Source organism: Thalassophryne amazonica, chromosome 3, assembly GCF_902500255.1.
Source record: "Thalassophryne amazonica chromosome 3, fThaAma1.1, whole genome shotgun sequence".
In the NCBI taxonomy this organism is placed as follows: Eukaryota; Metazoa; Chordata; class Actinopteri; order Batrachoidiformes; family Batrachoididae; genus Thalassophryne; species Thalassophryne amazonica.
Genome location: NC_047105.1, coordinates 57,568,605 through 57,594,260, shown reverse-complemented (window position 1 = coordinate 57,594,260; position 25,656 = coordinate 57,568,605). Strand labels below are relative to the sequence as shown.

The 25,656-nt window shown below is 44.5% G+C and overlaps 1 protein-coding gene across 1 annotated transcript in view; it reads left to right on the top strand.

Annotated features, from left to right (window-relative positions):
- Positions 1-25,656, top strand: part of cfap20dc (CFAP20 domain containing) — a 234,756-nt gene that overhangs the window by 155,033 nt on the left and 54,067 nt on the right. The window contains exons 16-17 of the mRNA XM_034167573.1: positions 12,195-12,434; positions 23,142-23,203. Coding sequence (XP_034023464.1) covers positions 12,195-12,434; positions 23,142-23,203 — 302 coding nt within the window. The remainder of the gene's footprint in view (positions 1-12,194; positions 12,435-23,141; positions 23,204-25,656) is intronic.

Sequence of the window (25,656 nt, the reverse complement as noted above, 5' to 3'; positions counted from 1 at the left end):
AAGAAATTTGAAGTGCATTGGACAAAATCCCTAGCAGGAGTTCCCTCAAATACAGTGTGTGGAAATCACACCAAAATGAGAAGAAAATTCAAAATAGCTGATTTCCTGTTTGGAGTAGACCCATGGTGCAAGAGACTTTTTTGTACGTCTGTGCAAGTCACACATGTGTACCAATTTTCATCTCTCTACTCCAAAAAAAACCTATGGGGAGGGGTTTTTGAATGTTTCAAGGGGGCGCTATTGAGGCATTTTGCCCCGCCCATGGGCGACGCCCCTATGAATTGTAAGAAGTTGTTGTGCTGTACCTGTGTATCAATTTTCATGATGATATGACAAAATTAAAGCCGTCAAAAGGAAGAACATAATTTCATGGCGAAGGGGCGATATTCGGCATGCCGCCACACGGACGCCGTTACTCACTTCACGGCGTCATCGCCTGCGTTCACCAACTTGTTCTGCATGTTTAGAAATGGAATGAAGTTGATTGGGTTAACTGTGTGACATCAGGACCTGTAAAGTAAAAATTGGACATTTGCTGTTACCATTGGGGGCGCTATGGCAACGGTGGGAAGTTAATATATGTACACGTTCAGGGCGGAGCCCTCATGTCCGGCACGTTTGAAGGATCTACGATGAAGTATGTGGGCGTGACAGCTGTTCAAAGTGAAACGGCATGCTCTGAAAAGCTGCCAAAGTTTGACGAACCCTAGCAGCCACGCCTTTGACCTAATTACATTCTTTTGATAACTATTGATCACTATTGGGTCATGATGATGTTGACCAAATTTGAAGATGATCGGATGAAATCCCTAGGACGAGTTCTTCGAATGTAAGTAGTGGAAATGGCCAAAAATGGCAAAAATTACCTCAAAATCGAAACTTAAAATCAAAATGCCCGACTTCCTGTCGACATTTCACCATGACGGTAAGAGAATTTTTTGTGCGTCCCAGTATGGTAAATATGTGTACCGAATTTCGTGAGGCTACGACGAAAAAAACCCTATGCGGAGGGTTTTTTTTGCGCTATTTTGCTGCAACCTTGTGCGTGACCCCCAAAATATCAAATTTTGGATCTGGCCGTATCACTTTGCAAAGTTTGGTGAGTTTTTGAGCATGGGAAAGGGCCGAAATTTTGATTTTAATAGTGAGAAGAATAATGATAATAACTACGATTGCAAGCAGTCATATATGGGCCCTCGTTCCGCGCGACCGCCTACTGAGGCCAGCGCATCACGTTGTGACCAGCTGTGGGCATGTGCGTACAGGTGCAACCACTCATCACACAGTTAAAATTTCAAGCAAATCACACAATGCATGAAGGAGTTATGACATGTTGATAGTTCATCCACTAGCGGGCGCTCAGTGTAGAAACAGAGGGGCAAAGTGTGGTAAGGGGCTGACCCTCATTACACATGTGAAGTTTCAAGTCAGTCAGGTAAAGCATAAGGAGTTATGACCAGTTGATTGTTCATCCACTAGGGGGTGCTCAGAGCACAAATAGAGGGGTCAGGTGTGTACAGGCAGACAATAATCACAGTTCAAGTTTCAAGCAAATCAAATTTGAAAGATTCAAGGGGGCGCTGTTGAGGCATTTTGCCCCGCCCATGGGTGACGCCCTGATTTCTTCATTCACAGACTCGGTTTGTCGCGGCCACCTGGGGGGTGTCGGCGGGGTCCTTGGGTCCGAACTGGTTCTGGCTCCGGACCGTTAGTGCTGCTGGGAGCGCACCGTTTACCACCTCGCCAGACCGCGCACTTATTTGTTTGTATATTTATCACATCACTGTTATGTTTATTAAACTCAGTTATCCTTTGTACCGTGCTCTGCTTATTTTATACTGGGTCCTTCAAACGCTGGTCGGTTCTCCGGGCTGCGTCCGACACATAACATTTACGTCTTGATTAGTCTGCACCTTAATTAAGCCTTCACAGTTCCACTGCTCACCACCAGATTGTTGATTTCATGTCACTTTCCAGCCTTTGTTCCAAGCTCTCCTAGGTCCTGTTTTTTGCTTGCCAGAACTTTGACCTTGTTTTGTCCTTGAACTTGAGTTTGTCTTTGCCTTTGATTGCCACCTCGCTATGTATTTTGACCTGTGTCCGTTTGTTGAACCATGCCTCCGCCTTATGCCTGAGACAGTAGTTTCATAAAAAAAAAGAAAATGGACATGTTGCGAGTGTAACTACAGTTTTAGGCTTCAGGAACTAGGTCTACTCAAACCAAATAATTCAGATATAAGGCTGAAATGATTAATCGACTAACTCGAATAATTCGATTACAAAAATGTTCGAGGCAAATTCTGTGCCTCAAAACCTCATTTAACTTTGAAGTACATATGCCAGGCCTGTGTGTGTCACTGTAATGTCCCCAGAAAAACAAACAGAAGAAGACTCGAGCAAGCGCAGTGTAAGCGCTAATCAAATTAGCACAAAAGCTACCACTTTCCAACGTGACACACAGAGTGAAATAAAGCCTTTTAGGAGAAAAAACAGTCCACACTGATCATCTGAAATAGCTTACTGTGAATTTAAAGCGAAGCAGTATGTTTCTTTTTTTTTTTTTTTAAACAGTTTCATCCGCTGCTGGCTCTCCGCTCTACGTGGGGAGTGGCTATTCGCCCGGCGGCTGGCTGCTGCCTCTCTCTGCTCAGAGTGAGTGGCTCAGCACTGCCCTCACACCGGACGACTCACAGCTCCGTTCCTGAACACATTAACAAATAGTTTCTGGAAGATGATCCTCTCAGCAGAAGTCCACTTTTTCTTGTGTGAAAGACTCAGACTCGCACTGAGTGTTTCGCTTTTTAATTTTTGCTTTTTTTGGGCAACACACAATGCTTCACAAACACGGCAACTTAAATAAAATAATAATTAAAAAAACTGACTGCAGGCTTGCATGCTGAACCTCCAGCTGAAATGCACTGGCTGAATCGCAGAGAAAGAGGGATAAAAAAAAAATTCAGGCAGGGACCCAGTCCACCAACCTTAAAAAAAGAAAAAAAAACTAGGACTGCAAGCAGTCATATACGGGCCCTCGTTCCGCCTACCGAGACCAGCGCATCCCCTTGTGACCACATGTGGGCATGTGCATACAGGGGCAACCACTCATCACACAGTTCAGATTTCAAGCAGATCACACAATGCATGCAGGAGTTATGACATGTTGATAGTTCATCCACTAGGGGGCACTCAGTGTACAAACAGAGGAGTAAGGTGTGGTAAGGGGCTGACCGTCATTACACATGTGAAGTTTCAAATCAGTTAGGTAAAGCATGAAGGAGTTATGACCAGTTGATTGTTTATCCACCTGGGGGGCGCTCAGAACACAAACAGAGGGGCCAGGTGTGTTCAGGGCCAAGTGTCATCACACATGTGAAGTTGCATGTCAATCAGGCAAAGCATGAAGGAGTTATCATGACTTGATGTTCCATGGTGAAGGGTCAAAATGGTGGCACCATAGCGGCCACACCCTTCGACATAGAGAAAAGCTTTTGATAACTTTTGATCAGTATCATCTCTGGATGCTGTGAAAGAAATTTGAAGTGCATTGGACAAAATCCCTAGCAGGAGTTCCCTCAAATACAGTGTGTGGAAATCACACCAAAATGAGAAGAAAATTCAAAATAGCTGATTTCCTGTTTGGAGTAGACCCATGGTGCAAGAGACTTTTTTGTACGTCTGTGCAAGTCACACATGTGTACCAATTTTCATCTCTCTACTCCAAAAAAAACCTATGGGGAGGGGTTTTTGAATGTTTCAAGGGGGCGCTATTGAGGCATTTTGCCCCGCCCATGGGCAACGCCCCTATGAATTGTAAGAAGTTGTTGTGCTGTACCTGTGTATCAATTTTCATGATGATATGACAAAATTAAAGCCGTCAAAAGGAAGAACATAATTTCATGGCGAAGGGGCGATATTCGGCATGCCGCCACACGGACGCCGTTACTCACTTCACGGCGTTCATCGCCTGCGTTCACCAACTTGTTCTGCATGTTTTAGAAATGGAATGAAGTTGATTGGGTTAACTGTGTGACATCAGGACCTGTTAAAGTAAAAATTGGACATTTGCTGTTACCATTGGGGGCGCTATGGCAACGGTGGGAAGTTAATATATGTACACGTTCAGGGCGGAGCCCTCATGTCCGGCACGTTTGAAGGATCTACGATGAAGTATGTGGGCGTGACAGCTGTTCAAAGTGAAACGGCATGCTCTGAAAAGCTTGCCAAAGTTTGACGAACCCTAGCAGCCACGCCTTTTGACCTAATTACATTCTTTTGATAACTATTGATCACTATTGGGTCATGATGATGTTGACCAAATTTGAAGATGATCGGATGAAATCCCTAGGACGAGTTCTTCGAATGTAAGTAGTGGAAATGGCCAAAAATGGCAAAAATTACCTCAAAATCGAAACTTAAAATCAAAATGCCCGACTTCCTGTCGACATTTCACCATGACGGTAAGAGAATTTTTTGTGCGTCCCAGTATGGTAAATATGTGTACCGAATTTCGTGAGGCTACGACGAAAAAACCCTATGCGGAGGGTTTTTTTTGCGCTATTTTGCTGCAACCTTGTGCGTGACCCCCAAAATATCAAATTTTGGATCTGGCCGTATCACTTTGCAAAGTTTGGTGAGTTTTTGAACATGGGAAAGGGCCGAAATTTTGATTTTAATAGTGAGAAGAATAATGATAACTACGATTGCAAGCAGTCATATATGGGCCCTCGTTCCGCGCGACCGCCTACTGAGGCCAGCGCATCACGTTGTGACCAGCTGTGGGCATGTGCGTACAGGTGCAACCACTCATCACACAGTTAAAATTTCAAGCAAATCACACAATGCATGAAGGAGTTATGACATGTTGATAGTTCATCCACTAGCGGGCGCTCAGTGTAGAAACAGAGGGGCAAAGTGTGGTAAGGGGCTGACCCTCATTACACATGTGAAGTTTCAAGTCAGTCAGGTAAAGCATAAGGAGTTATGACCAGTTGATTGTTCATCCACTAGGGGGTGCTCAGAGCACAAATAGAGGGGTCAGGTGTGTACAGGGCAGACAATAATCACAGTTCAAGTTTCAAGCAAATCAAATTTGAAAGATTCAAGGGGGCGCTGTTGAGGCATTTGCCCCGCCCATGGGTGACGCCCTGATGAAATGTAAGAGGTTGTCGCGCAGTACCTATGTATCAGTTTTCATGATGATATGACAAAATTAAAGCCGTCAAAAGGAAGAACGAAATTTCATGGCGAAAGGTCGATATTTGGCACGCCGCCACACGGGCGCCATTAGTCGTAACTTCACGGCGTTCATTGCCTACGTTCACCAACTTGTTCTGCATTTTAGAAGTGGAATAAAGTTGATTGGATTAACTATGTGACATCAGGACTTGTTAAAGTAAAAATATGACATTTCCTGTTACCACCGGGGGGCGCTATGGCGGAGGTGGGAAGTTAATATATGCAGGTGTTCAGGGCGGAACCCTCATCATGTCCAGCAACTTTGAAGGATCTGCGATAAAGTATGTGGGCATGACAGCCGTTCAATGTGAAACGGCGTGCTCCGAAAAGCTCGCCAAAATTTGACGAACCCTAGCAACCACGCCTTTTGACCTAATTACATTTTTTTGATAACTTTTGATCGCCTTTGGGTCATGATGATGTTGACCAAATTTGAAGACGATTGGATGAAATTCCTAGGACGAGTTCGTTCAAATGTAAGTACTGGAAATGGCCAGAAATGGCAAAAATTACCTCAAAATCAAAACTTAAAATCAAAATGGCCGACTTCCTGTGAAGGAAGGAGTTATGACATGTTGATGGTTCATCCACTAGGGGGCGCTCAATGCACAAAAAGGTGGCAGGTGTGTTGAGGGGCCAACTGTCATCACACGTGAATTTTCAAGGCAATCAGGCAAAGCATGGAGTTATCATGACTTGATGTTCCATGGCAAAGTGCCAAAATGGTGGTGCCATAGCAACCACACCTTTCGACATAGAGAAAAGCTTTCGATAACTTTTGATCAGTATCATCTCTGGATACTGTGAAAGAAATTTGAAGTGCATTGGACAAAATCCTTAGGAAAAGTTTGTTCAAATACAACGTGGAAATCATGGCAAAATGACAAGAAAATTAAAAATGGCCGACTTCCTGTTTGGAGTAGACCAGTGGTGCAAGAGACTTTTTTGTACGTCTATGCAAGTCACACATGTGTACCAATTTTCATCTCCCTACTTCAAAAAAGCCCCTATGGGGAGGGATTTTTGAAAGATTCAAGGGGGCGATATTGAGGCATTTTGCCCCGCCCATGGGCGATGCCCCTATGAATTGTAAGAGGTTGTCGTGCTTGACCTGTGTATCAGTTTTCATGATGATATGACAAAATTAAAGCCGTCAAAAGGAAGAACATATTTTCATGGCAAAGGGGCGATATTCGGCATGCCGCCACACAGACGCCATTACTTGTAACTTCACAGCGATCATCACCTATGTTCACCAACTTGTTCTGCATGTTTTAGAAGTTGAATGAAGTTGATTGGGTTAACTATGTGACATCATTACCTGTTTAAGTATAATGTTCCATGGCGACGGGTCAAAATTGCGGCGCCATAGCGGCCACACCCATTTACATAGAGAAAAGCTTTCAATAACGTTTGACCAGTATCATCTCTGGATGATCTGGAAGAAATTTGAAGTGCATTGGACAAAATCCCTAGGAGGAGTTCGTTCAAGTACAAAGTGTGGAAATCACGCCAAAATGACAAGAAAATTCAAAATGGCCGACTTCCTGTTTGGAGTAGACCCATGGTGCAAGAGACTTTTTTGTACATCTATGCACGTCACACGTGTACCAATTTTCATCTCCCTACTCCAAAAAACCCTATGGGGAGGGGTTTTTGAATGTTTGAAGGGGGCGCTATTGAGGCATTTTGCCCCGCCCATGGGCAACACCCCTATGACTTGTAAGAGGATGTCGTGCTTGACCTGTGTATCAATTTTCATGATGATATGACAAAATTAAAGCCATCAAAAGGAAGAAGGTAATTTCATGGTGAATGGGCGATATTCGGCATGCCGCCACATGGACACTGTTACTTGTAACTTCACAGCGTTCATCGCCTATGTTCACCAACTTGTTCTGCATGTTTTAGAAGTGGAAAGAAGTTAATTGGGTTAACTATGTGACATCAGGACCTGTTAAAGTAAAAATAGGACATTTCCTGTTACCACCGGAGGGCACTATGGCAAACGTGGGAAATTAATATATGCTGACGTTCAGGGCAGAGCCCTCATCGTGTCCAGCATGTTTGAAGGATCTACGATGAAGTATGTGGGTGTGACAGCCGTTAAAAGTGAACCGGCGTGCTCCGAAAAGCTCGCCAAAGTTTGACGAACCATGCAGCCATGCCTTTTGACCTAATTACATTCATTTGATAACTTTTAATCACCATTGGGTCATGATAATGTTGACCAAATTTGAAAACGATTGGATGAAATCCCTAGGATGAGTTCGTTAAAATGTAAGTCGTGGAAATGGCCAAAAGTTGCAAAAATGAGCTCAAAATTGAAACATAAAATCAAAATGGCTGACGTCCTGTCGACATTTCACCATGATGGTAACAGACTTTTTTGTGCGTCCCAGCATGGTAAATATGTGTACCGAATTTCGTGAGGCTACAACAAAAAAATCCCTATGCGGAGGTTTTTTTTTAAAATGTCTAGGGGGCGCTATTTCGCGATTTCGCTGCGACCTTGTGCGCAACCCCCAAAATATTGAATTTCGGATCCGGCCAGACGACTTTGCAAAGTTTGGTGAGTTTTTGAGCATGGGAAAGGGCCAAAATTTTGATTTTAAAGTGAGAATAATAATAATAATAAAAACTAGGACTCCAAGCAGTCATGTATGGGCCCTCGTTCTACGCGACCGCCTAGCCAGGTCAGTGCGTGCCCTTGTGACCAGATGTGGGCATGTGCATCCAGGGGCAACCACTCATCACACAGTTAAAATTTTAAGCAAATCACACATTGCATGAAGGAGTTATGACATGTTGATGGTTCATCCACTAGGAGGCGCTCAGTGTACAAACAGATGGGTAAGGTGTGGTAAGGGGCTGACCCTCATTACACGTGAAGTTTCAAGTCAGTCAGGTAAGGCATGAAGGAGTTATGACATGTTGATGGTTCATCCACTAGGGGGTGCTCAGTGTACAAACAGAGAGGTCAGATGTGTTCAGCGGCCAACCATCATCACATGTGAAGTTTCAAGTCAATCAGGCAAAGCATGAAGGAGTTATCATGAATTGATGTTCCATGGCGAAGGGTCAGAATGGCGGCACCATGGCGGCCACACCCTTCGACATAGTGAAAAGCTTTCGATAACTTTTAGTTAGTATCATCTCTGGATGCTGTGAAAGAAATTTGAAGTGCATTGGACAAAATCCGTAGGAGGAGTTCCTTCAAACACAATGTGTGGAAATCACGCCAAAATGACAAGAAAATTCAAAATGGCCGACTTCTTGTTTGGAGTAGACCAATGGTGCAAGAGACTTTTTCTGCGTCTTTGCAAGTCACACGTGTACCAATTTTCATCTCCCTACTCCAAAAAAACCCCTATGGGAAAGTGTTTTTGAAAGTTTCAAGGAGGCGCTATTGAGGCATTCTGCCTCGCCCATGGGCAACGCCCCAATGAATTGTAAGAGGTTGTCTTGCTTGACCTGTGTATCAGTTTTCATGATGATATGACAAAATTAAAGCCATCAAAAGGAAACGCCGTTACTCCTAACCAATATATATATATATATATATAAGCATCAAGTAACATCTAAGGATTGATATAATTGTTAAAATTTGCAGATGTTTATTTTGTATTGGGAGAAATTTGCAATTAATCACATGTCCATTAAACTGGACGCCATAGCACGGGCTATTTTTCAACTGCAATACATGTGCTTACTCTATCTTTGCTGGGTCTTCCTCGGGGCCTCCTCCCAATGGGACGTGCCCGGAACACCTCTCCAGCGAGGCATCCAGGGGCCATCCGGAAAAGATGCCCGAGCCACCTCAACTGACTCCTTTCGACGTGGAGCAGCAGCGGCTTGACTCCGAGCTCCTCCCGAGTGACCAAGCTCCTCACCCTTTCTCTAAGGGAGCGCCCAGCCACCCTGCGGAGGAAACTCATCTCGACCGCTTGTACTCGCAATCTCATTCTTTCGGTCATGAGTCAAATCTCATGACCATAGGTGAGGATCGGAACGTAGATCGATCGGTAAATCGAGAGCTTTGCCCCCCTACTCAGCTCTCTCTTCACCACGACGGTCCGATACAGCGACCGCATCACTGCAGACGCTGCACCGATCCATCTATCGATCTCATGCTCCATCTGTCCCTCACTCGTGAACAAGACCCCGAGATACTTAAACTCCTCCACTTGAGGCAAGGACACTCCACCGACCTGAAGAGGGCAAACCACCTTTTTCCGGTCGAGAACCATGGCCTTGGATTTGGAGGTGCTGATCTTCATCCCTGACGCTTCAAACGGCTGCAAACCGCCCCAGTGCACGCTGTAGGTCCTGATTTGACGAAGCCAACAGAACCACATCGTCCGCAAACAGCAGAGACGAGATTCTGTGGTTCCCAAACCAGACCCCCTCTACACCCTGGCTGCGCCTAGAAATTCTATCCATAAAAATAATGAACAGAACCGGTGACAAAGGGCTGCCCTGGCGGAGGCCAACATGCACTGGAAACAGGTTTGACTTACTACCGGTAGTGCGAACCAAGCTCCTGCTGCGGTCGTACAGGGACCGGATAGCCCTTAGCAAAGGACCCCGGACCCCGTACTCCCGAGCACCCCCCACAGGGTGCCCCGAGGGACACAGTTGAACGCCTTCTCCAGATCCACAAAACACGTGGACTGGTTGGGCAAACTCCCATGAACCCTCGAGCACCTGATGGAGCGTGTAGAGCTGGTCCAGTGTGCTGCGACCAGGATGAAATCCACACTGCTCCTCCTGTCAGCTGCCTCCTGAGTCCCACCTACCAACAAAGATAAGTAGGACTCCTTCTTCAGTTTGACGGCATCCCTTACTTTCGGCGTCCACCACCAGGTTCGGGGATTGCCGCCGCGACAGGCACCAGAGACCTTGTGACCACCGCTACGAGCGGCCACATTGACAATGGAGGTGGAGAACATGGTCCACTCGGACTCCATGTCTCCAACCTCCCCCGGGATCTGGGACGAGCTCTCCCGGAGGTGGGAGTTGAAGACCTTGTCGACAGAGGGTTCCGCCAGTTGTTCCCAGCAGACCCTCACGATACATTTGGGCCTGCCAGGTCTGACTGGCTTCCTCCCCTCCCAGCGGATCCAACTCACCACCAGGTGGTGATCGGTCGACAGCTCTGCCCCTCTCTTCACTCGAGTGTCCGAGACACGTGGCCGAAGGTCAGATGATACGACTACAACGTCGATCATCGACCTCCGGCTCAGGGTGTCCTGGTGCCACGTGCACTTATGGACACCCTTGTGCTCGAACATGGTGTTTGTGATGGACAAACCGTGACTAACACAGAAGTCCAACAACTGAACACCACTCAGGTTCAGATCGGGGAGGCCGTGTTTCCCGATCACCCCCCTCCAGGTCTCACTGTTGCCACCCACGTGGGCGTTGAAATCCCCCAGGAGAACAGTGGAGTCCCCAGTCGGAGCCCTATCTAGTACCCCTCCCAGGGACTCCAAGAAGGTCGGGTACTCTGCACTGCCGCTCGCCCCGTAGGCCGAGACAACAGTGAGAGACCTGTCCCTGACCCGAAGGCGTAAGGACGCGACCCTCTCGTTCACCGGAGTGAACTCCAACACATGGCGACTGAGCTGGGGAGCAATAAGCAATGCGACCCCAGCTCTCCGCCTCTCCCCGTGGGCAACGCCAGAAAAATGAAGCGTCCAGCCCCTCTCCAGGAATTGGGTACCAGAGCCCAAGCTGTGCGTGGAAGTGAGCCCGACTATCTCTAGTGAGTATCTCTCAACCTCCTGCACAAGCTCAGGCTCCTTCCCCCCCAGCGAGGTGACATTCCACGTCCCAACAGCCAGGGGCTGTGAGCATGGACTGGGCCGCCGGGCTACCCGCCCTCGAGTGCCACCCAATCCTCTCTGCACCCTACCCCTATGGCCCCCTCTGCAGGTGGTGAACCCACAGGAGGGCGGGCCCAAGTTGCTCTTTCATACCGGGCAACGTCTCGGTCCTTGATTTTTTACTGGTCATGGAGGTTCTGAACTGCCCTTAGTCTTACCCGTCACCTAGGACCTGTTTGCCTTGGGAGACACTACAAGGGGCACAGAGCCCCCGACAACATAGCTCCTAGGATCATCCGGGTACGCAAACTCCCCCACCATGATAAGGTGGCAGCTAGAGGGGGAGAAGAAAAATTTCAATTGCACATTTAATTTCATGCCTAAAGAGAAATAAAAACAAATTTGGAAAAAGAATCTTGAATGAGGTTCTCATAATTCATGCATGAAAGGGTTAAATTCCTGGTACTTGGGGATGTGTATCCTCGCAGATTGTAATTGTTAAAAATGCTTATTTGGATAGCTAAAAGAATTGCAAAAAGGTTTGTTTGGCAGCCCTGAGAAGGGCTAGAATAAAATTGGTTCCAAAATGAAGTGGATTTTGGGGTCTGTTGAACAGATCCACGTTCACTTGGTAGTCAGCTTGAGCGATCACAAGGCCTGAAGGGAGCTCTGTCACTCAGATGTTGGTCCTTCTATTTACACAACTCACTGCTGAGACATATTCCAATATCCTTCATCAGTGAAGCTCCTGACTGCTGATTTATGCCACCTCCAGCAGGCAGCATGCAGTGACGGCTTTGACTGAAATGTTGTCAGAGAAATATGACAAGGAGTTTGTTTCATTGCCTGCAAGCTCCTGTATATTGACTGTCATTGATTCAACACTACGCTAGCGTCAGGTTCTTTGTAGTTTACCAGTTTAATGTTGCATGATATTCTCCTAAATCAATAGGTGTGCTGTTAAAAAACATTTTCTTAATGGGACAGAACAATGGTTTAATGCCTTGTGTTTCCATTATTCTTTAGAGTCCAGTTTTAACTTGGGATTGAGTGCACAAGAATGATTGTAACTCTGAAATATTGTCATTTGCTTCCAAAAAAGTAATCTTTGCTCCATGTTTGAATTCAAAGGTGAACAGCGACAAGAGACCCGAGGGTGTTGATTGCAGTGTTTCTGATATGCCCCTGCTTGACAGCTTGAAAATTCATGTGGATGATGATGAGGAGCTACGAATGCTGGCAAGTCTAAAACGGGAACAGGAGGAAGATGAATGCGGAGCTTCTGGCTTCAGTACATCTCAGATCTACCAGTCTAATGTTAGTGTGAGCATCAGCAGTGATTACACCTCTACCTGGACCCACATTCCAATGGTCTATACCATCATACTCTGCTTTTATTGATTAGGCTTTACTAATAAGAAGCATGTGTTTAAAGTGCATCATATACATGCTGCTATCATTAGTTTGTTTTCTCACAATTAATTTATGTGGCCCTTACCTGTGCTAATTTCCGTTTCAAGTGCTCACCTTATGCTCCCATAAAGTGCTAATGTTCCTCTTTCTCTGGTATTTTCAGCATTAGAATGCTTTTGAAGCAAGAAAGACATTAATTGTCCTCTTACAGCTTTTAAAAGTGCACAAGCATAATATCTGTTTTCTCCAAAGACTGTTTATGAGGTCATTTGGAATGATTCTCAGAAGTTGTGAAGAACTCAAACATGGTACACTCTGCTTGTTTACTGAAGGTCATTTACAGTAGATCTATGGATCATTAGCATAAGCTCATTTCATTTGTGAGAAGAGACGGTGCCCTTTTGGCCTTACTGTTATCTGTTGTGTCCCCTGTGACTGCAGTCATTAAAGATGCTTTAGATTTCGGCTTTTAAGCATAATTGTACACACAGACATGTGTTCATCTTCTGAAATTGAGGTAGTACACAATGAATACTCTCATTACTTCAAGAATTAACACTTCATTCCCCCTTTTATGAAGAAAAACAATAATATGGTTCTGATAAAATAAGCACATCTTTAGGACAGCACATATACTGATGAAACCTGGCTGGATTTTAGATTTAGAAATGCAAATGGAAACAGCACTACCATCAGCATTAAATGACATTTCTTAGCTATTTTAACAAAAAGTAAAAGAAAAGAAAGAAAACTAAAAATGAGAGATCAAGAAAAGGAGTAAGATAATCCCAACAAATATTTCAAATAAAAATGTGGTTTTGGTGAGCAAGTAAAACTTTAAAAATCATATACAGAGTCAGGTTAGGTGACTAAGGGGACTAGGAATAATAATAGTCATTGTCTGATCGTGGGACGCCTCAGAATCAACAACAACAGCAAAAAAATAAAACAAAACCCTGTTTCTTGTCTGTAGATGCCATTGTGCAGGTGTCCCTGCTGTTAGAATTAATGGTGCTGCTGCAGCTGACACTACATCTCCAGTTACTGTTTTGGCTGATATGTAACATCATCCTCAGGTGACCGTGGGCTGTGTGTGGTTTCTTAGGTTAAACAAAAAGTTATGTGGTGCTTTCTGAAGTGGACTTGAATTCTCCCCATCAAACTACATTGGCACAGCAGAATTCATGTTGGTTGGGATTTATATGATTGAAATAGTTATTAATTATTAGTTGGCTTTTCATTGTTCAACAGTGAGATCCATCATATTTGGTCCTTTCAGTTTGTAGCTGAGAGAAATTGAGTAAAAACAGGAAGATTTTCTTTTTGCAATTGCTGGAATCACTTGAGGTCAAGGTTCTCTGAAGCAAATGATAAATGGACTGGATTTATATAGCACTTTTCCATCTGCATCAGATGCTCAAAGTGCTTTACAATAATGCTTCACATTCACCACAATGTCAGGGTGCACATTGGGAGCAACTAGGGCATTAAGGACCTTGCCCAAGGGCCCTTAGTGATTTTCTGGTAAGGCTGGGATTTGAACCAAGGATCCTCTGGTGTCAAGTCTCTAGTTTAACCACTAAACCATCACCTCTCATGCATCCCATGAGCCGCTTGCTCATGGGATGCATAACCTGACCATGAATTCCAAACCTCGCCTGGAGCTTCATTAATTGCGAAGGGAGATGACATGAGCTGATCCATGTTGTGTGGGCCGCTGAAGAGGAGGTACTGCTGGCCCACCACCACCAGAGGGCGCCAGACCCAGAAGAAGTGACATCCTCTGCACCAGCTGTCACTCGTTCATCATCACCACCATAAAAGCCGGACTGCAACTCCACCTCCCCGCCGAGAAATCGACTACCATTACCAAGGTAATTTCTCTGCTGAATTTAAACTGTGACTTACGTCTGATCTGTTTGCAGCCGTTGTCCTGTGGTGCCCTTTCAGCTGGGTTGGCGGTCAGTGAGAGAAGCGACGTCTTCGCCTCTCACTCCATCCAGAAAAGTGGTAACAGGAGCTGCTAGTGTGTTCCTAGTTTGGAGGTGGAGGTGCTCCCTCCTAACTGTGTTTGGATTGAGAATTACTGAGTGTGCGGACTCACACTCACTCATCATATTTCTGCTTTCTGCCAGCAGTACCAGGGTCGACAGCCGAAGACAGAGGCCACCTGGGGACTCGGGACTTGGCGGCTCCGGTGTTCTTCAGGCCGTTGGTGGTGGAAGCCGTGTGGGACGCGGCTTCTCTCTCGTCGGGGGTCTTCTATCTTCGAGCCTGCCCACACGTCACCTGGTGTTAAATTGACTGTGCAAATTACTGTACGTTTCGTTGTGTATTATCACAACATTAAATTGTTACCTTTTTGGCTTATTCATTGTCCGTTCATTTGCGCCCCCTGTTGTGGGTCCGTGCTACGACACCTTCCCAACAATCCATACCTCATATCAGGAGCAACACGGTCACATTTCTTAGGCACTGAAGGAGAGTTAAGTAGGTATACAATGAAAGAGTTGTTTACATACATGCATCCAGAAAATATTCACAGCACTTCACTTTTTCCACGTTTAGTTATGTTACACCCTCATTTCAAAAAGAATGAATTTTTTTTTTTCGAAATAATCTACAGACAATACCCCATAATGACAATGTCAAAACCAGATTTTGTTTTTTGAGATTTTTGCAAATTTATTAAAAAAAATAATAATAAAACAGACATTACATGTACATAAGTGACAGGACTGAGCGGAGGCGAGGCACAGTCAGAGGCTGGACACAAATGCAGGCTCACCACAGGACGTATGCGTAAAGGATGGTTTTATTCAGGCCTGGGTTCAGTAACTGGAAGGCAGTCCGCGGAGCAAAAGTACCGGGCAGGGACAAGACAGAGGACGTGGTCAAAAACAAGCAGGGTCAGTACACGAGCAAACAGAGTTGTCAGGGCTGAGGCAAAAGGCAGGATCCGGTACACAGAGCAGAGTCAAAAAACACGGCTTGGCAAACAGGACTGAAACAAAGTGCTGGTGAGTGAATGAATCAACAAACGAGCAGGGAGGAAGTGAACTGAAGCAGTTTAAATAAAAACAGGTGTTAATAAGATAATGAGGTGCATGTGGAGGAGGAAGGTGCGGGACATGAGAGTGCAGTGATCAGAAAGAGACTGTGATAATGGAACTGGACATGACAACTTAGAGACCTGAGAGAAGTGCAGACAAAGAGAGAATGACAGGCAGGTGCAAGTGAGCGGTGAAGAGATTACAGACATGACAACTAAAGATCATACAAAGAAAAACATGAACAGGAATCTAAACTTGAACAGGGCTGAAAAGCATACCAGAATGTGATAAACAGAATCATGGGAAATAACACACTGTGACAAAACCAAGTGGAACAGACAGACAAAACTATAAGAAAAACAAAACCTGGCATATCAGTACTACACAACAGAAATGAGAACAGCAAAAACAATAGGCAAACAATAACTAAATGATGAACCATGAAAACAAAGTGATAGAACAAAACTAGAACGGAACTGGAACATGGCAGAAGTATAAAAGTAACAAAGAAAGAAAGTGACAAAGCAAAATAGAACATAGAATAAACACATGATGAAAAAGGCAATTAATAAAACAAGGCTGGGCAAAAGGAGCAGAACCAAATAAAGAGGGAAAATAAGGACTGAAGCCTGGAACTGGGTGGGGCATGACAGTACCCCTCCCCCCAAGCAGGTCCCCCAGGGCACCCGCCCAAAAATGACCCGACATTGGGTGGGCGGCCGGGGGCCCAGCACGGTGGGCAGACCGAGGCAGGAGAGCCATAACAGGGCCCTAAAAGAGGAGGCCCCAAGGATGACTGACAACAGACCCCAGAAAAACAGGCAGGGGAAAACCCGAACAGCAAAAACCTGGCAGGCGGTCGTGGGATCCAAAATAAGGCATAGCCATGGCAGGAAAGAGACCTCCAGGCGGCTCAGGAGGGCGACCATGCGGCTTAACACAGGGCCTGGGCACGTGACATACAACTGGGTCGTGATCAACCACTGGGTCAGGAGGGCGGACATGGGAGGTAACATCTTGTAAGGACATATCAGAAATTCGATTATGGGACGAAATGACCCCTAGGGCGGTGCCAGAGGGACAATCTGGGCCAGATGTGGGATGATTTACCCAAAAACAACATAGTGAAGAAACTAACCTCCTAAGGAGGAGTCCCACAGAATGGAGAAGCCACTGGGCAAAAGGGAGAAGCGTCATGCCGAACAGCCCATAAAAAGAAAAACAAAGTGCTTCAACATCCCAGGTACAAACAAAATCAAACCAACGTAAGACCCCATAACACATGATAGCCAGGTATACGCATAGCACCCTAAGAAAATAAAAAGAGACCAAAAAGAACACTCATATGCAGGATAAATGTATTTGAACAAAAACCATAAAAGCAGAGAACCCACATTAATGAGCTATGATGCAGACAGAAAACTAAAACCAAGAGCAGACCAACAAAAGAACCAACCAGAATAACCTGTGCTTTTTCGGAGTGCCGAATGTATTGCGAAAAATGATTAATCAAACCCTGTGGGTAATCGGGATTAACCGATGTAATCAGGGACCACAGAGAGGACTTTAACAGATGTTGGGTGGAATTAATTTCCAGAATCCCACAACCAAACCCTGGAGAGATCCCAAGGAACAAAATTATTTTTTCAAGTATTAAAGTCAAGACCTTCAATAATTGTGTGTCATGCTCATTCATGGGCCACCCCAGGAGTGGGCGTGGGGCCTTTAACAGACTATTCAATGAGGTACATAAAGAAAGCACAAAATAAACCCGTAAAAAATAGAGTTCAAATGAAAAGTCACTAACCGTCCCTTGGTTTGTGTCCTCAAGCGTTGTCATCTGAGCTGACACTAAAGCAGGAGCAGGACGAGGAGGCTCCGGAAAGGAAGGTTCAGACAGCGTGCGTACGACCGACGCACCGTCAGGCGTCGTAACAGGCTGCGGCACGGCGTGCACTGAGGCCAGTCCGGCAGCTGGTGCCGCAGAAGCAGTGTGCTCAGGGACTGGTTCAGCCGCAGGTGCCGCTGGCGCATTGCGCATGGAGACTGGTTCAGTCGCAGGTGCCGCTGGTGTGGGGTGCGCGGAGACTGGTTCAGCCGCTGGCGCGGGGCGCACGGACACTGGTTCAGCCGCAGGTGCCGCTGGCGCATTGCGCACGGAGACTGGTCCGGCTGGAGGTGCCGCAGGTGCGGAGACTGGTTCATCCACAGGCGCGGTGTGCACGGAAGCTGGTTCAGCCGCTGGTGCTGCTGGCGTGGAGACTGGTTCAGCCGCAGGCGCGGTGTGCACGGAAGCTGGTTCAGCCGCTGGTGCTGCTGGCGTGGAGACTGGTTCAGCCGCTGGCGCGGTGCGCACGGTCTTTTGTGGTACAGGTGCACGAGACTTACGAAGGGCTGGTACAGGTGGTAGGCTTGGAACAGCCGTTGTCAGTTCAGGGAGATGCAGAGAAGTCGGGTATGAGGAAGTCCAAGACGTGAGCGCGGTTGGGGCTTCCTGGTGCCAACGCGCTGATGACGTCAAAACGGTGGAGACCGGCTCCGTTTCGGCCTGTGGCAGGCGTGTGGAATCCACTTGAGTTTTACGCGGCGCCGGCTTAGGTGGTGCCCGTGAAGGGGCCAGAATGGGTGCTGAGCGTGGCTGTGATCCTGGTTTCTTCGGCTGAGATGGTGCGGCCGGCTTTTGCACTGATGCACACCAGGCGGTGTCCAAAATGGTTATATACTGTGGTTCTGTTGAACAGGCGGCGGTGATGTCCAATTCAAACAAAAAAATCAATGGGATCCTCAATGCACGGAGGAACCTGGCCCTGATTAAAATGAGATTTTATGTTCATCAGTTCCGGAAAAGAGTTCACCACGTCTGGCTCGGCTTGTAAAAGCTGATCAAGGGCCGACAGAACGCGACGTCGGTCAACACGCTAATGTTTGGTATATTTCAGTTCAGACACAAATCTTTTCATTGTAGCCTTCTATTCAAGGCAGACCTACTTTCTGTTAGACCTAAGCAAGGCTGTTAGTACTCTTGTTTGTGCAACATTAATTGGCCATATGAGGCACTGGATTGATATCATAGATATTACAAGACAAAAATAGTTCAGTTCCCCCTCCCCAAAATAATTTTCCTTATCACCATGCAGGTAAGTCATAATCATCAGTGCATTTAGAATTCCACAGGGTGCAATTTTAGGTCCCATCTTATTTTTAAAAGATGATTACCTAAAGAGGTCTCCAAAGTGCACAGGTAGTTAATATTTATTTATGCAAGGACTAAAGCTTCTACATAACTACTACTTCACCAAAGTCATATAAAATAGCCTTTAAACAGGTAGACATAAACGGCCTCTTGGGACTATAATAAGGTCCTTAGCTGTGGCAAGATGGAGTGCTGCACATGTGTGCCTTTGTGCTGAAAATACATATACTGTATATTTAAAATAAGACCAGTCTTATCTGCTTGACCAGACTTGAGATAGTTATGGTTTTATCTCCTTTTGCTCTAATTCTCCCCCAGTTAAAATTCTCTTCCATTTATGGCTCACAATGAATGCAGCTATCAGGGATTTAGTGGTTACAATCCCCACAATCATTAAATCTAAATTAATGAACAGATTAAAATTGTTCTTTTCCACTTAATTACAATTTAACAAATACATTTCAGCCTTCTCAAACCCTTACAGAGAAGAATACAGTGAAAGCCTCGATCATTTATCTTTGTTTCAGTTTATACTCGTGCTCACGTTTTTATGGATCACACAGAACAGTGGAAACCATTACTGATTTGTTACTTTAAAGACCAAAAACGAGACATGAAATGTGATCCCCTCCCGATGTTGCATCACAGATGATAATCTGATGACACCGGATAGAAAGATGAAAAATGAACAATATGAAATGTTATAATCACACAGTTAACTTCACCCACAGCTTCCAGTCTGACTGATATGCTGTTGATTTAGTCAAAGAAGATCACACATACACACACACACACTCATTTTCAACCGCTTAGTCCAATTAAGGGTCGCGGAGAGCTGAAGCCTATCCCAGCAGTCATGGAGCACGAGGCAGGGTAGACCCAGGACAGGACGCCAGTCTGTCAGTCAAAGATCTTAAAAATAAATTACAGTATATATATATATATATATATATATATACATATATATATATATATACACACGAGGTCCGTTAGAAAAGTATCCAACCTTTTTATTTTTTTTCAAAAACCATATGGATTTGAATCACGTGTGATTGCATCAGCCAAGCTTGAACCTTTGTGCACATACGTGAGTTTTTTCACACCTGTCGGTTGCGTCATTCGCCTGTGAGCAGACTTTGTGTGAGCACTGGTCCACCCCTCTCGTCGTTTTTTTATTGCGAATAAATGTCTGAACGATTTGGAGCTTTGCTGCATCAATTTTTTTCCAGAAACTGTGAGAGTCCTCCAGGTGGACACCGTTCGGAAAATTAATATGGCTTTCAGGGACGATTTTATTGGGATTACACAGATTAAGGAGTGATCCAGATGGTTTAAAGACCGCCCACAACTGCTGAGAGCGCGCCGTGCTCCGCCCGCCGATCGACAGGCTCAAACCCCGCTGAAACAACCAGATCATTTCCAACGTGAAGGCTTTGTTGATCCGGGACGTCGTCTGACTTTCACAAAAAGGCAGAAGGCGTGGACATCAGCACTTTTTCAGCACATTCCACTGTTACAGGAGTTTTTTTCATGGAAAGAAAAGCGGAGGCTATATATATATATATATATATATATATATATATAATACGAGGTCTGTTAGAAAAGTATCCGACCTTATTATTTTTTTAAAAACCATATGGATTGGAATCACGTGTGATTACATCAGTCAAGCTTGAACCCTCGTGGGCATGCGAGAGTTTTTCACGCCTGTCGTGACGTCATTCGCCTGTGAGCACGCCTTGTGGAAGGATGGTCCACCCCCCTTGTCGGAATTCCTTTGTCTGAGAAGTTGCTGAGAGACTGGCGCTGTGCTTGATCAAAATTTTTTCAAAAACTGTGAGGCACATCTGGACACCATTCGAGAAATTCAGCTGGTTTTCTGTGAAAATTTTAACGGCTGATGAGAGATTTTGGATTGTTTCTATCGCTGTAAGGACTTCCCACGGAGCGGGACGTCGCGCAGCGCTCCGAGGCAACGTCGTCATCCTGTTTCAAGCTGAAAACCTCCAAATTTAAGCCTCTGTTGACCCAGGACATCGTGAGAGAACAGATAACTTTCAGAAGAGGTCGGAATCAGCAGTTTATCCGGACATTTCACTGTTAAAGGAGATTTTTTTAATGAAAGACGTGCGGACGGATTGGTGCGTCGGCTCGCACCCGGCGCGGCGCGCCCGCCACAGGAAAAACACCTCCGTTGGAAGCCTTAAGGACAAGTTGGAACATGCCCTGCTGTTAAACAATTTCTCAGATAGTCACTCAACTGAAAGCCACCAAAAGCCGCCTGGATTTTACAAATGGTTATCAACACGGAGGTGTTTTTCCTGTGGCAGGCACGTCTTTCATTAAAAAAATCTCCTTTAACAGTGGAATGTCCGGATAAACTGCTGATTCCGACCTCTTCTGAAAGTTCTCTGTTCTCTCATGACATCCTGGGTCTACAGAGGCTTAAATTTGGAGGTTTTCAGCTTGAAACAGGATGACGACCTCGTCTCAGAGCGCTGCGCGACGTCCCGCTCCGTGGGAAGTCCTTACAGCGATAGAAACAATCCAAAATCTCTCATCAGCCGTTAAAATTTTCACCGAAAACCAGTTGAATTTCTCGAATGGCGTCCACTCGGATGTGCCTCACAGTTTCTGAAACATTTTGATCAAGCACAGCGCCAGTCTCTCAGCAACTTCTCAGACAATGAAAATCCGACGAGGGGGCTGGACCACTCCTTCCACAAGGCATGCTCACAGGTGAATGACGTCACTGACAGGCGTGAAAAAACTCACGCATGCGTACGAGGGTTCAAGCTTGGCTGATGTAATCACACGTGATTCAAATCCATATAGTTTTTTTTTAAATAAAACTGTTGGTTTCTTTTCTAATAGACCTCGTATATATATATATATATATATATATATATATATATATATATATGTGGAAACCATTCGGAAGATTCAGACAGCTTTCGGTGGCTTTTCAGTTGAGTGAGTATCCGAGAAACTGTGTAACAACTGGGTATGTCACAACTTGTGAGACTTCCAACACGGACGTGCTTTTTGTTGTGCGCCATGAGCGGCTCCGTCCCTACGCGCGAATTCCTCCGCACGTCTTTCATTACAAAATCTCCTGTAACAGTGGAATGTACCGCAAAAGTGCTGATGTACACCTCTTCCACAAGTTCTCTGGTAGTCAGACGATGTCCTGGATCAACACAGCCTTCACTTTGGAAATGATCTGGTCATTTAAGCCTGTCGATGGCCGCTCGGAGCGCGGTGCACCCTGCGCCGCTGTGGGCCGTCTTTAATCCAGTTGTAATGATCCTTAATCTGTGTGATGCCCAGAGTATCTTCACCGAAAGCTGTCTGAATCTTCTGAATGGTTTCCATCTGGCTGTCTCTCACAGTTTCTGGAAAAATTTGATTCAGCGCTGCTCCAATCGCTCAGCCATTTTCCTGACAACGAAAATCCGACGAGGGGGGTAGACCAGTACTCACTCAAAGCCTGCCCACAGGCAAATGACGCAACCGACAGGCGTGAAAAACTCACGCATGCGCACGAAGGTTCAAGCTTGGCTGATGCAAGCGCACATGATTCAAATCCATATAGTTTTTTAAAAAAATAAAAAGGTCGGATAGTTTTCTAACAGACCTCGTGTGTGTGTGTGTGTGGTGTGTATATATATATATATATATATATATATATATAATGTAGTCCGTTTCACCTGGGGAAGTCTGTTAATTTGCGTGGCGTGCTCACACCGATTTCACATCCAGCTCGACAGTGATCATCTGTTGACTGTTGTCATGCTAATAGTGCGAATGGCCACACATTTTCTAAGTGCCAAGCGAGCGGTGTTAGATGTTCGTGGGTGTCAGCTGGAATTTGACCTGACAACTGCCACGAGGGTTCAATGAGACATTGGAGGCAGCTACGATTTTACACGTATTGGATACGAATTCTTGCTTCATGCACACTTCATGCGCAATTTGACCGCATTCATACTATGTGTGAAGGAGCCCTTAGATTTTATAATTTCAATGAACTTTTTTCCTGATTAGAACAATTTAATGCCTGTGCTGTATTTTTTTATTTATTTATTTATTATAGCTACAAACCTGATGATAGGTCCTTTAAGCTTTCCTGTGACTAATATTGCTGCTGGAAAGTTCCACAGTCTGACTTAACCTCATTTTATATTGACATGCTGATCAACAATGTTACTTGTAAAGGTTCCACATTTGCAGCTCCACTTCAACAATAGTTAAAGTTTTATTTGTTCTTCACATTGATATAAATGAAAATGATTGCAGTACTCTGCCACTGATAATACTTACAGTATACATACTACCTGTTTTTTTTTGTTTTTTTTTATCTTGGTAACAATATTTCTACGCTTCTGATCTATACTTTGTTGTTCTTCCCTTAACCAGCCAGCTAATCAGGGTCACCACTACCAGAAGAAAATGAACCCCCTCCTTTGCTCAAACCCAAGGTAAGGCTGTGTGTGTAAAACATATTTTTGTTCATTGTGCCTGAAACGCAGATTATAAATATAAAATATTAGCCGCAGATCAGCAGTTCAGGTGCCAGTTTGCTATGAAGCAGGACTTGCCCTGTAGCAGTGATTATATTTTTGTTTTTAAAAGTACAAACAAGCACAAGCACAGTGTTTTCTGTGCTTTACCTGAGAGAATATTCCTGTTTTTTTTTGCTTGTTTTTCCAAAAATGAAAACCACCCTGTAATTGATAGATGCATTACCTATTAACTGCAGTATTAAGCCTAAATGCCAGCTGTCAGATAGCAAGACAGACTGGGGCTCATCGTTCTTACCTGTGACCGAAAATAAACAGACTGATACGAATCTCTTTTTCCCTGCTGTCGCCAACTTCAATGATAAACATTATTGGTACCAATTATTGTGCCTGTCAGATACTAAACCTGTAGCTTATTGTGATACCTCTTTTCTTTTTTTTAACTTTGATTTACCTTTTCAACAGAGTTAACAACAATACATCACTGTTACCTGTTTTGTTATCTGCTGTTGTCTCTTTAGTTGACTTGATATTTAGTAGACATCATGTTGCTCTGAATCACAAAGCAAGGTCAAGGTGACTAAAGGGGCTTTCACACCGGAAGCATCACCCGCGGCAGAAGCGTTGTGAATCGGTCAAAATAGCATTATTTTCAATGAGATGCGTCACGTTTTTAACACGAGGCTTTGCATCAAAAACCGAGGTAAAAACTACGCTTCACCAGGAGTGTGTGTTACCGCTTGTTGTCAGGCTGTTGCAGTCAAAGTTCAACCCAATCCAGCTTTCGCTGCTGTGTGCTGTGATGTAACTTCGCGCTGCCCAATACAAATGAGGCATCAGGCCAAAACACAGAAGACTGCATTGCATCTGATCTGATCTGTATGTAACACTGTGTTATATACAGATCAGTGGCAGAAATGTGTCACAGAACTGCTCATTTATACACAGCAGTTTTCTGAAGAAAATCCTTACAAATGTTATAATTACTGTAAAAAAAATTTTTAGAACATTGTAATTAAAATAGTAAAAAATAAAAGATTCTTATCTTCATCTGTAAATTAAAACCATAACTTACCTGTTATTTCAAATTAGATGATTTTTTGTTTAACAAAAAGAACCTTGGACGTTTATTTTTAGATAAATAAAAGATTATTCGTATCTCATTTCAGCCAGAAAAACAGACACTGTAAATAAATACAAATGTTTATTATATATGCAACAGGAGATAATTTAACAATGACTGCAGTGTGATTGTAAAGTAGGATTTCTGTGACATAAACTTCATGATGAAATCAGTTTTTTAATTGAGTCATTTCAACTTGTAATTACGTAAGAATATGTGATTGCCTTTAATGTTGTGATCAGGACAGAGCAATTTCTAAAATATGAATTTGACTAGTGATTGTGAATGTTTTAAAATTGTTTACAGTAGGGACAGGGCTTCCACCTGTGCAAATGTATTTTGACTTTACTTTGATTTCATGGACCCTTTTAATGATCATTTATTGTTAAAATATAAAATGAAATGGCTTTTTCAAAAATAATAAAATAGTTGCTGTTTAAAGTCTTTTATTTAGAAGCAGGTATCGATTTGCTGGATTCTCAGGACATTTAACCAGATGAAGGTCTCTGCAGCTTTGACCTCTGGTGGAGTTGTTGAAGACAGTTTTCTCCCATTTTGAAGAGCAGAGATGTTTTTTTCCAAATGGACTTCATGGTGTTCAGCTCATTTTGTCAGTATTTGGGCTTTTCTGGGTTTATTTTCATGGTTTGGTTAGGTTATGCTGTTCTTCTGTGTGTTCTTTCTCTTGTCTGGGTTTTTCTGCTTCGGGCTTTCTGTCTCAGCCTCTCTTGTCTGTCTCCTCTGTCTCTTGGTGGTGGTGTCTCCCCTCTCTGGCCACTCCCCCTTTCTGGTGCGTTCCATGCACACCTGTTTCCTATTTGCACCTCATCACCTGGGTGTACTTATAGCCCCCAGTTCACCCTGTCCTTTGCCAGATTGATGTGCCCTGTGCCTCTTTCGAGCTCTGTTTTGTATTCACGTCCTGCTAGCCACTATGTATTTATGACCACCTGCTGTTTTCTCAACCATGCCTTAGCCTGATGCTCATTGTACTGCTGCTTATTTTGGACTGCCTACCTGTGTACCTACAGAGCCTAGTGTCTGAGTCCTGCATTTGGGTCCTACCTAACCTGCCTACCAGACTTGTCACATCACTGGAAGTTTTTGAAGTGCGTCTGAATTTAGGTTGCCTGCAGAGCAAATGTTCCTGATTGGGACAAATAAAAAAAAAAATATAAAGAAACACTAAACAGTTAAAAAAAAAAAAAAAAAAAAAAAAAAAAGAGAGAGAGAGAGAGAAACCCCCCCCCAGAGCAAACACTCGAAAAAAAATTGTTATTTAAAGTTG